Raw genomic sequence first — 11,405 nt, 5'->3', positions numbered from 1 at the left:
AATACCTAGAAGTATAAATTATAGCTATAAATTAAGTAGAACATAATTTTCCATCATATTTTGTATGACGAGGGTCTAGACAAATGTTTAATTTTTATTACTTCTGCGCAAATGTGTCCCCCACCTTCCATCATAGAGCAGTCCAGCTGTCAAATTAGGCAGATTTAGTTTTTAAAACAAAATTAAAAAATTAAAACTATTAAAAAAGCTTAGACATCATTTTAGTTGTGAATTCATTTTAAGAAAACAAATAATTTAATAAGTTTTACAAGATGCTTTACATGTTGTTATTATTTTGCATCAAGACAAAATATAGAAAAGGGGATGGAGTGATATCAGAAAAAAAACGGCTGGAATTGCTTCGCCCCAATAACAAAATCTGCCCCTGCCTGTACATGTGGTTGAATTGACAATAGAGCTGACTTTGACAAATCAAACAAACCAATTAATTCATAATCAAACTAACAATAAAACACAAGAGGTTATTACTTTCAGCGTTTTTATTCAATATAAAATTGCACTTGACACCAGATCCTGATACATTTGTGGCGATATCTGTATCCCCAACATCACCCATTGGCTCAATGCAAGTATGGCACCAAAACCGACAACATTGACATGTAATACAGTTTCTTTACCTAATTGTGACTTCGGATAGATGCTTCCTAAGTGCATAATTTGTTAAAATAATTTGACATTTCTCATAATTTCTCATTCTTTGGTTAGTTTTCTATTGGACAGTTCTAACAATGAACTAAAAGCACTAAAACTGGAGTAAAACCGTAGTGAGAAACCGTCCCAGTGAATAACCAGTTCAATGCTGGTGTCTCTTTAAAATGGCTGCTATATGCTGGATACAGTGTGTAAAATAAAAAAGGGTGCTGTGTAAAGCAGAGTCATTATTGCATATATCATAAGTTGCTTTATCAACATCATGCAGGCCTTCACATCACTCAGGAGTACATGGTCAGCTGCAGCCACTGTGAAGAGACAGAAGACAACATTTTATCCTCAGTAAATCTGATTTTATTTTTAAGGGAATGCAAGTTGAGTTATTAAAATGTCAAAATTCTCTTACCTCCTGAACATTGACCTTGATTGTACCGTCATTGTCTTTGTCAAGAGTCTTGAAGGCATCTGGAGTCAACACAGGATGACATCAATCAATATCTTTAATGTATTAGTAAATAGACTACTTCATTTATCTCCATTTTAAAATGCTGCAGTGATACTACACAAAAAAAAAACACACAGTAACTTTCAGATCCAGTCAAAAAAAACGTTTGCTGAAGCTGAAATAAATCACAACTTAGTCTAAAACAGTCTAAACATCTCCTAATACAGTGCAAAATCAATATCACTGAATTTTCTCAAAGCCTGCAGGGGGAGCAACAAGTAACCAAACTGAGTAGATCAGAATTAAACACATTAATCTCACTACAGTTGCTTATTAAGTTTGGATAAAATGGACAAGCAATAATCTCTTCCTTTCTTGTGCTGCTGACAGTTCCAGCAGTCTTTAGGGTACACCCCATTCACACTCTTGCTATTCAGATGCATGTGGTATTTGGGGGAGGTGCAAAACTAGAATACATTTTATTGGACAAGCATTTATAGTGTGTGGAATCTGACTCATCATCCAGTTCCTCCACATGACAGCAGACGTGAACTTCAAGGCACAAAACCTAAATATATTACAGGAATATACATAGACTCGATATGGAGTAGCCACTGTGGCTTCCATTGTATTAAAACTGATACTAAACAGACCATTGAACAAGATAAATCAGTGTTTACATTTCCAAATCCTGTTCCTCCCTTGTCATTTCCTTTATTTACTCAACTCTGTGCTCATGGAGCTCTTTAACTTTGCGCTCATTTTATGAAGAAATTAACTACAATTCAACAAAACACCTTTGCTTTATAATCATTAGTATGAAAACATCAACATACTTTATTAAACCAATCAGATATTTACTTAAAACAAAGTTGTTGTTTTTCTTCATTAACATTTTCAGGACTCTACTCACGGCACATGGCGTCAAGTCTGACAAGGCACCCGATGTAATTGTCAAAGTCCATGTTTCCACTTTCATCGCTATATCTTCGAATAATCATCTGAAAGAGTTGATCTGTTAGCGGGAAACCTGTCAAGGAAATAAGTTAAGGAAAAACATGCAGTTGAAAATATGATCACCATTATGCATATACAGTTGAAGTCAGAATTATTAGCCCCCTCTGATTTATTATACATTTTTTAATGTTTCCCAAATGATGTTTAACAGAGCAAGGACATTTTTTACAGTATGTCTAATAATATTTTTTCTTCTGGAGAAAGTCCTGTTGGTTTTATTTTGGCTAGAATAAAAACAGTTTTAATTTTTTTGATAAACATTTAGGTCAAAATTATAAGCCCCTTTAAGCTAATTTGTTTTTCGATAGTCTATAGAACAAACCATCGTTATACAATAACTTGCCTAATTACCCTAACCTGCCAAGATAACCTAATTACCCAAATTAAGCCTTTAAATTTAACTTTAAGCTGTATAGAAGTGTCTTGAAAAATATCTAGTCAAATATTATTTACTGTCATCATGGCAAAGATAAAATAAATGAGTTATTAGAAATGAGTTATTAAAACTGTTATGTTTAGACACTTGTTGAAAAAATCTTTCTGTTAAACAGAAATAAACAGCGGGGCTAATAATTCAAGGGGGCTAATAATTCTGATTTCAACTGTATATTGGAAGTCCATCTATAACAAGTATGCTAAACTTTAACTGGCTTTGAATGGCTACAATGATAGGGGTTCATGTAAATGAACAGTGTGCCCAAATCTTCTGGCTAGTTCCTGGGCTTTGTTAATGCAATAGATCATATCTCCAATTTTTTGTATCACCACCCGCCTGCCCATCATTAGATTGATTCCAATAGATTATAGGTGGCAAAATTGTCTTTTTTTTTAAAGATAAGTTTTTGGTTCATTCCGCTGTGGCAACCCCGGATTAATAAAGAGACTAAGCTGAAAAGAAAAGCATGAATTTAGTTTTGTCTAGTCATTTTGGACCTATTAGAAAATGGTTTCTATTGCATAGATAGACAAGTTTGATTAAAATCCTAATTAGACTAGTTTCATTAGACTGAAACTAGATTAGGACTAGTATGGTTAAAAATCATCATGAAACATACAACTGCCAAGAAGTCTTAAATATGGCCTTGTCATCAATAACTTACACTCCAATGAAAAGGAATTTATGACCGTTATCGGCCCCACTTTATATTAAGTTTCCTTAACTACTATGTACTTACATCAAAAAATAAATACAATGTACTTACTGTGTTTATAATGTATTTAAGAACACTTGTGGTGCTTTTGAGTTAGGATAGAGGTTGGGTTATGGACAGGTTTGGTGGCATGGGTAGGTTTACGGGTGGGTTAAGGTGTAAGGGATGGTCAGTGTAGTTAAAATGTAATTACAAAAGTTAATTACAGATGTAATTACATATATGTATTTAATCAAGCATACAGTAAGTACACGTATTTACACAATAAGTACATTGTAACAAACTATTCCTGTGAAAGTACATATTAGTTAAGGCCACTTAATATAAAGTGGAACCTTGTTATCATTAAATATGGGTGTGTTGTGTTTAGGTCTGCAGGATTACTGTTTTTTTTTTTTAAACTGAAATTGCGATTTGAATAAAGCACAAAATTGAGCAGGTAAAATTAAAGGTACAGTTCATATATCTGACTGCTTGTATTAAAAGACGAACTTCTATTACAAATAATATCTAAATATATTTATGCATTTTACAGTTTAATACAGGAATTTTTGTGCTGTAAAGTAAAATATAATTTAATCATAACTAAACCGAACATGAGACCAGTGTAGGCTCACACCCCTACTCAGTGTCAAATATGACACAATCTAAATGTAAAGGTTATACATATCTATATATTAGATTTTATATACAATTAATTTATATACTGTAGTTATTTTCTTAATTTGTCATGACAATTTCATTGGAAGAAATGGTTATAAATTAACAGTAGAATAGGATGTACATTGTGATTATGCTTGGTCTTTCTTTGGTGCTTGGTGTTGTTAATACCACATCAAACCTGTAGTTCTTATGAAAATATAGTAAATTGATGAACAGAGGGCATTTACCTGCAGCTCTGAAGGCAGCTGGAAGCTCGTCTGCTCCAATAGTTCCTGAATGATCCCTGTCATAAGTCTTATAAATCCCCTATGAGACAACAAGAAGTTCATTTTGTTAACTGGGTTATTTTAATGCTATATTTAAGCAGATTCAGCTGTAAATCCATTTACTTTTACTGCAGAGTTTCTGATGTCTTAATAAAACACAAATATATCAAAAACAAACAAATGCATTTTTCTTGAATCAAAACTTCAGTTTAAATATCCATAAATCTTTGAGCTGCGATGTAACATCAGTTACTCACCTGCCATTTCTTGATGTTGTTCCAGAGGTGTTTAAACTCATGGAAGCCCAGTTTACCTGTGCTGTCACTCTGGAGCCCAGTGTCAAGATCAAACACCATTCAACAAATGACCATCAAACCATCAGAAATACTTTTTTTAAATTATTTGATAAGATAAAAATGTATATATACACACTACAATTGCTAACATTTAGAAAATTCCCTTGATTTTATGTTTTATTTATGGAAACTATTGCAATTCACAATACCTAGAATTAGTTACTGTCTCATTAGCATTGACAAAACTCACTATAATAAATTTTCCACTAAAATCTAGTTGGTTTATATGAGAGCAACTGTTCAGTTCAAATGAGGCAGGATACATCCATGACAGCCACCATACTTCTACATGACTCGATGGTAAAGCCATCTGTCTTCAGATCACCATCTGCAATAAGAAACAAGGCAGAGAGGATAAGCGTATGCATATACAGGGGCAGACGTGGGGCTGCACAAACACTACTCACGTTTGGAGATGATTTTGTTGAGGATGTTCATCAGCTCAGTGGGGCTTACTTCCATATCCTAAAACCATAGAGCATGTTTATGATATCTAGTGTGTATTTTACGCAAAGGTGTGTTTTTGAGTATTTGTTAGTGTAATACTAACATCGCCAGCGAGCTGATTGAAGACCTTGCGGAACTGCTGCTCTTCTGCAGACTCATTGGACACAGCATAAGCTAGTGGTCTGCGGGGTGGAGGCTGGAGAGACATGTCAATAGTATTATTAGCATATAAATGCAGACATAAAAAATTCCACTGGCTTTTTAAGCACATCTCGAATTCAAAAATGCCTTGTGCTGTAAAAACTCTCAATCATTCATGTTTTAACCAAGCTATCAGTCACTCTAGCTGATATAATGAACAGACTGTGCTTTACTGTACATTGTCTTTATTATATAGTCAATACTTTATCATTTTGTTTGATTTAAAGGGACAGTTCACTAAAACTTCATTATTTTCCCATCAACCTCAGGACATACAAGTGAAGAATATAACCAAGGATCTAAAAATCCTTGTTGGAAACTTTTGTGTGTGTTGTTTTAAGAAAGCAACCATAAATTTGTGTTGTGTTTGATTTTCATTTGTTTATGTTAATTTATTCTTAAGGGGCATCACGGTGGGTAGCACAATTGCCTCACAGCAGGAAGGTCACTGGTTCGAGCCTTGGCTGGGTCAGTTGGCATTTCTGTGTGGAGTTTGCATGTTCTCCCCATGTTGGCGTGGGTTTCCTCCAGGTGCTCTGGTTTCCCCCACAGTCCAAACATATAGTATCGGTAAATTGAATAAGCTAAATTGTCTGTGGTGTATGTGTGTGAATTCAAAAGTGTATGGGTGTTTCCCAGTGTTGGGTTGCAGCTGGAAGGGCATCCGCTGTGTAAAATTTATACTGGATAAGTTGGTGGTTCATTCCGTTGTAGCGACCTCAGATTAATAAAGGGACCAAGCAGAAATAAAAATGAATGAATTAATACATTTATTCTTAATTAAATTATTTTATTTAATCTTGTGATTGTTAGTCATTTATACAGTTATCATTATATCATTTTATTGATCATCAGTTAATGATTTTATTATGATTTTATTATGTTTTCATATTTTATTATTACCATTTTCCTATAATTATTGCTTTATTATTATTATTATTTAATGTTTCCATTATATTGTTATAATCTTATGACTGTGTGGTTCAAGCGACGCTTGTTTTCATGAATAAGAGAATGTCTCCATTTTAAAGTCTACATAGCCCAGTGACAATATACTGAAGCAGCAATTTTCCATTGCTGTTGGTTGTGGTACAATAACACTTGCTGGATTAAAATTGCAGACATTTGCTGACAGAAACTGGCATCCGGGGCTAGATCTTATTTATCTGTCATAAAGAGTGTGATCTAACACAAGGTATAGAGGTGACTTTTCTTCAGTAGATCATTTAAACAGGGTTTTTTGAGCAATTAGGCTAGGGGTGTCTAAACTCGGTCCTGGAGGGCCGGTGTCCTGCAAAGCTTACCTCCAACATCCTTAAACACACCTGCCTGGAAGTTTAGAGTATACCTAGAACAGGGGTGTCCAAACTTGGTCCTGGACAGCCGGTATGCTGCCGATTTTAGCTCCAACTTGCCTCAACACACCTGCAGGAATATTTTTAGAAAGCCTAGTAAGAACTTGATTAGCTAGCCCAGGTGTGTCTGATTGGGGTTGGAACTAAACTTTGTAGGATACCGGCCCTCCAGGACAGAGTTTGGGCACCCCTGACCTAGAAAGATCTTGATTAGCTGGTTCAGGTGTGTTAAATTGGGGTTGGAACTAAAATATGTCGGACACCAGCCCTCCAGGGCCAAGTTTGGACACCCTTGATTTAGGCCCTAATAGATTCATCAACTGCAAAACCAATAGCTTCTAGCACATTAAAAGTACAAAAATAGATAAAATAAAAAAAATCACAGGCAAAACCATGCTGAGTCTTAACATGCTTACAGCCAATGAAGTACAATTTATGAATCGACTAACAATTCAGAATTGCTAAAAATGGTCACCTACATCTTGAATGGACTGAAAGTTGGGAAATTGATTTCTCATTTTTTAAAACTATCCTTTTTAATATAAAATCTAAATGTGGATGTGTGTAAACGTAACATTCCGTAGCGCATTTAGGTTTTGCCCAGCAGGCACACAACATCATAAGACGTTAATATTAGGCTATATTTAGGTTGTGATGTCAGATGACCAAAACTAATGACTAGCCAGTGTCTAAAGACAACGTTAATTTAATATCCAATAACGACATCAAATGATTGATATTTGGTTTTTTTTAGGTTGTGCTAGAAAGTGTCCAAAATCCAACGTCGAGCCAACATCAACGTCATACTGATGTCAAATACTGACATTTACTCATCAGGTACGGCAACAAAAATCCAATATCTGACAGACGTCCTAGTGGTAATGTCAACAGACCATCAAGCTGCAAAATCATTAGACGTTAATATTTGGTTGATTTTAGGTTGGACATTAGAAACTGACGTTGGCCTGACACTGGGTTCTGATGTCAACCAGATTTTCATTTCAAAACAAAATGCAACGTCCCCACAACGTTGGGGGATGACTTTGATTTTGGACATCTTCTTGAACACTTTTAATGCTTCCAAACAGTTTGCTGGAACTATAAATCACTTACGTTTTGAGGTTGTGCATTATAATGTGATTTATCTTCTATGCGTGATTTGATTAGACAGGAAACACAGGACTGACTTTTCTAATCCCCATAGACAAGAATAAAGTAGTGACTAGTGCAGGTTGAAGGAAAGTAGTGGAGTAAAAGTACTGATACAGCACTTTAAATGTAATCAAGGGAAAGTAAAAGTACACATATTTAGAACTACTCTGTAAATTACAATTTTTGAGAAAAACTACTCAATTACAGTCATTTGAGTATTTGTTATTAGTTACTTCACATCACTGCCAATAAAAGAGTGTTAGTATTCGATTTGTTTAAAATGAAAAGGTTAGAAAATAGCTGAAGATATGGGTACTATAAAAAAAAGTTTCCATCCTTTTGTTTTTTTTCCAAACAGGTCAGAGATGACTGACATCAAGCATCAGACACACTTATGTATAACATCACACAGAGAGCTCCTGTTACTCACAGGTTCTGAAGGCACAAACTGGTTGGGGTCGATGTTGCTGTGGAAACAGGATGAGAGGCCATAATTATGCTTTCAAATCAACAGCACATAGACAAGATGTCACAGATGTATAAGTACACTCTAGATCAGTATTTGCATCTTATGAATAGACAAATATAACAACAGCAGTATAACACAGCAGTACTACACATGTACTGTTTCAAACTTAATCGGGTTACTTATATAATCTTTATACAGTTGATTTAAGATGGCTCTAAAGTGGGTTATCTGCTTAGAATTCAGCGTAAAGATGCTATGCCACATTAAATGGTTTATGTATATATACATTTTTGAAAATGTATGCTGCTTTAGATTTGGATTTTGTGCTTCATTTGCCCTTGTGTTGATGCATTTAGCTCATCCAAACATGCAGATACAATCATGTATTTACCCATGACCAACTGATCTTGAACAAAACCAAGCAATTTAAACAGATATTTTGAAAAATTTCACAACAATTTACTTCCATAGCATTTTTGGAAGTCAATGGCTGCAACTTTCTAACATTCTTCAAAATATCTTCTTGTGTTAAAAATCTATCTTCTAAAAAGAAGAAACTAAACAAGTCTTGGAAACATTTGAGAGTGTAAAAAAATGTCATTTTTGGATGAACTATCCCCTTAATTTAACAATAAAATAGAATTAGGAAAGTGATAGTTACTCTATGAATTGCATCTGAATTCATTTATTTAAAATACTAAATACAACATTGCTGGTCTTATTTTAGAAAGTTTGCTTTGACTTAACCTAAATGTAATGCAGTGTATTTAGCCAGCACTCACTTTTGGGGATTTACCCCTACCTAATTTTAAATAGTAACAGTTCTTGATCCAGGTGAGCCACAAACAAAAAAAAATAGGTATCATTGGAAAGAAGAAACTTTGAGCTTTACTATGGTCCATGGCAGGAAAACATTAATGTTATGACCTAGAACAAATATGCCAAGTGAAAGCCAAGTGCCTCTTGAGTTTATATTTCAAATTTTGATGAATTATGAAATGGAATTTTCTCAAAAATGACCTTAACATAAAACAGTAACAGTTGCTGAATAATTTGGTCGACATTCACAGTTCATGTATCTTTAGAAAGAATACACTTTGGGCTTTGTTATCCTCATCTAGAGTTTATAATTCTCAAAATAAAAAAATGTTATAGATACTTAATTTAATGCCATGTCAGTAACAAAGGCAATTTTCTTGGCAAGGCCATTTCAATAATAAATATACAATTAAAAATAACAAACAAATTAATATCTAAGTTAAGATTTTTAGAGTTAATAATACATGATAACATTTCAGAAAATTTAAACTCAAAATGCAGCTTTGTACAATAGTAACATTTTGTATTTTAAAGAACCTAGGATAGCATTTTCCAAGAATCACAGTATGAACATATTCAGAAAAAAATGGACCAATGCAACAAGCTCTGAGACTAATCTAAACACAACCTTTGATTGAAACCAGTGTTGTTTTAGTAACATTTAGTCATTATTGTAGTTATCATCAGTTCGATTAATCCTTAAAATGATCTTAATATTTATCATTTTTGTGTATTTTTTGTACTGTTTATCTTTTCATGTCTATTTTTTTCTCATTTTAATTCAGATTTTAGTTATGGCAATTTCTTTGTCAACATTCCCATATAACTAAAGCAAAATTACTAACTAAAATGTTATTCAATTAAAGCAAAATCAGCACTGGAGATATCAAAAAAAAAAAAAAAGTTGCAGCACAAGACTGTGCCACTAATGAAGAAATTAACTACAATCCAACAACAAACCTTTAATTTTCATTCATTTAGTACAAAAATTGTGCTTACTGTGTAGCTTTTAAAAGGCATGGGAAATATTTAGTGTTATCAGGATACCTATAATTACCATAGCTTTGTACTCTGTTTACCATATTTGCCCCATACACAGTTTCAGTATTTATTTGTTAAATTGACTTGTTTAAATCTCTTATACCACAGGTGTCAAACTCAATTCCAAAAGGCTCTGCACAGTTTAGTTCCAACCCTAATTAAACACACCTGATCAAACTAATGGAGTCCTTCAGGCTTGTTTGAAACTTACAGGTGTGTTGGAGCAGGGTTGGAACTAAACTGTGCAGTGCTTCGGCCCTCCAGGAATTGAGTTTGACACCCCTGTTTTATACGTTTGTCTCGGTTGAAGTACAGCTTAATGTAAATTGAAGCACAACAATAAAACAGATGCCTGACACAAAATTTTGCTTATGCACAGAAGAAACAAATTGAGCTTGTGGTGAAATATTGCCTTACCCGATCACATCAATAACACCCCCAATGGCTTTCTTGAGCAAGAACATCTTTTGGCACAAGTGGTTCACTCCTAAGAGGAAAAAGACAGAAAGAGTAATGTCTGTAAACTGCTATACAATACACACACGGCAGTTAGAGGGAGACAAACAGGTTTGTTGAAACTTGAAGGATTTAAGACAGAACTAAGGATATAGACACAGGGGGGTTGTGTCACTTTAACGTTGACAGAATGTGGACACACCCACTGTAAGTATGTTTCCCATCCATTATACAACACCACCCACGATTAAACCACAAGAAAAACAGCATACTTTTTCAACGCGAAGCTTGCATTGAACGGCGTGTAATACTCCAGAACTAACGCTACTTGTAGCAACAGATTGAATGTTAGAAATCTGGCGTGTTTGGGATGTTTTGCAAGCGCAATCACAGTAAACAGTCGACCTATCTTGCTGCTTTTGCTGTCAGCTGACATTTTCCGATAATAGTGTTTGATCATCCTTATTTAAAATGCTTGGTAAGTAAAACAAAGAAATTAGTGAGCTAAATATGAGCGTTTTTGGAAGCTCAACTAAAATTGGATGCGAGTAAAACATGCTAACACGCTAAACAAGCTACCCTAAGATGACCGCATTAAATCAAGTAAAAACTGCAGGTTATACAATTTACCACACAATATATATTTGTTACGACACTTGTAAATATCTTTTCAACTCGTTGTTTAACACGCAGACAGATTAAACTCACCAGTAAAGAGCAGTGGATACTGTAAACCGTCGTCAGCCGACGTACAATGCGCATCTGACAGGATACGCAGATTCTAAAGTACTTTACGCAAGCAGCGTAAAGCTAGACAGAAACCACCAATCCACATTCTAAAACGCAGAGCAGGACAAGCCCACATTTCCAAGAATTAAAGGAGGGGAAGACGCAA

The 11,405-nt window shown here is 34.5% G+C and overlaps 1 protein-coding gene across 1 annotated transcript; it reads right to left on the bottom strand.

Moving 5' to 3' along the window:
- Nucleotides 1-485: 485 nt before the first annotated feature.
- capns1a (calpain, small subunit 1 a) lies at nt 486-11,358 on the bottom strand. Its single transcript, NM_001017899.2, has 11 exons — nt 11,219-11,358; nt 10,472-10,541; nt 8,156-8,192; nt 5,121-5,213; nt 4,978-5,035; nt 4,834-4,898; nt 4,472-4,540; nt 4,176-4,254; nt 2,031-2,147; nt 1,079-1,137; nt 486-980 (listed from the first exon to the last, which is right to left on the bottom strand). Exons 2-11 carry the CDS (start codon nt 10,516-10,518, stop codon nt 954-956), a joined length of 651 nt encoding a protein of 216 aa, NP_001017899.2. The 5' UTR covers nt 10,519-10,541; nt 11,219-11,358; the 3' UTR covers nt 486-953.
- Between the last annotated feature and the right edge of the window lie 47 nt (nt 11,359-11,405).

Source organism: Danio rerio, chromosome 5 (genome assembly GCF_049306965.1).
Source record: "Danio rerio strain Tuebingen ecotype United States chromosome 5, GRCz12tu, whole genome shotgun sequence".
NCBI lineage: Eukaryota > Metazoa > Chordata > Actinopteri > Cypriniformes > Danionidae > Danio > Danio rerio.
This window is presented reverse-complemented; position numbering and strand designations above follow the sequence as displayed.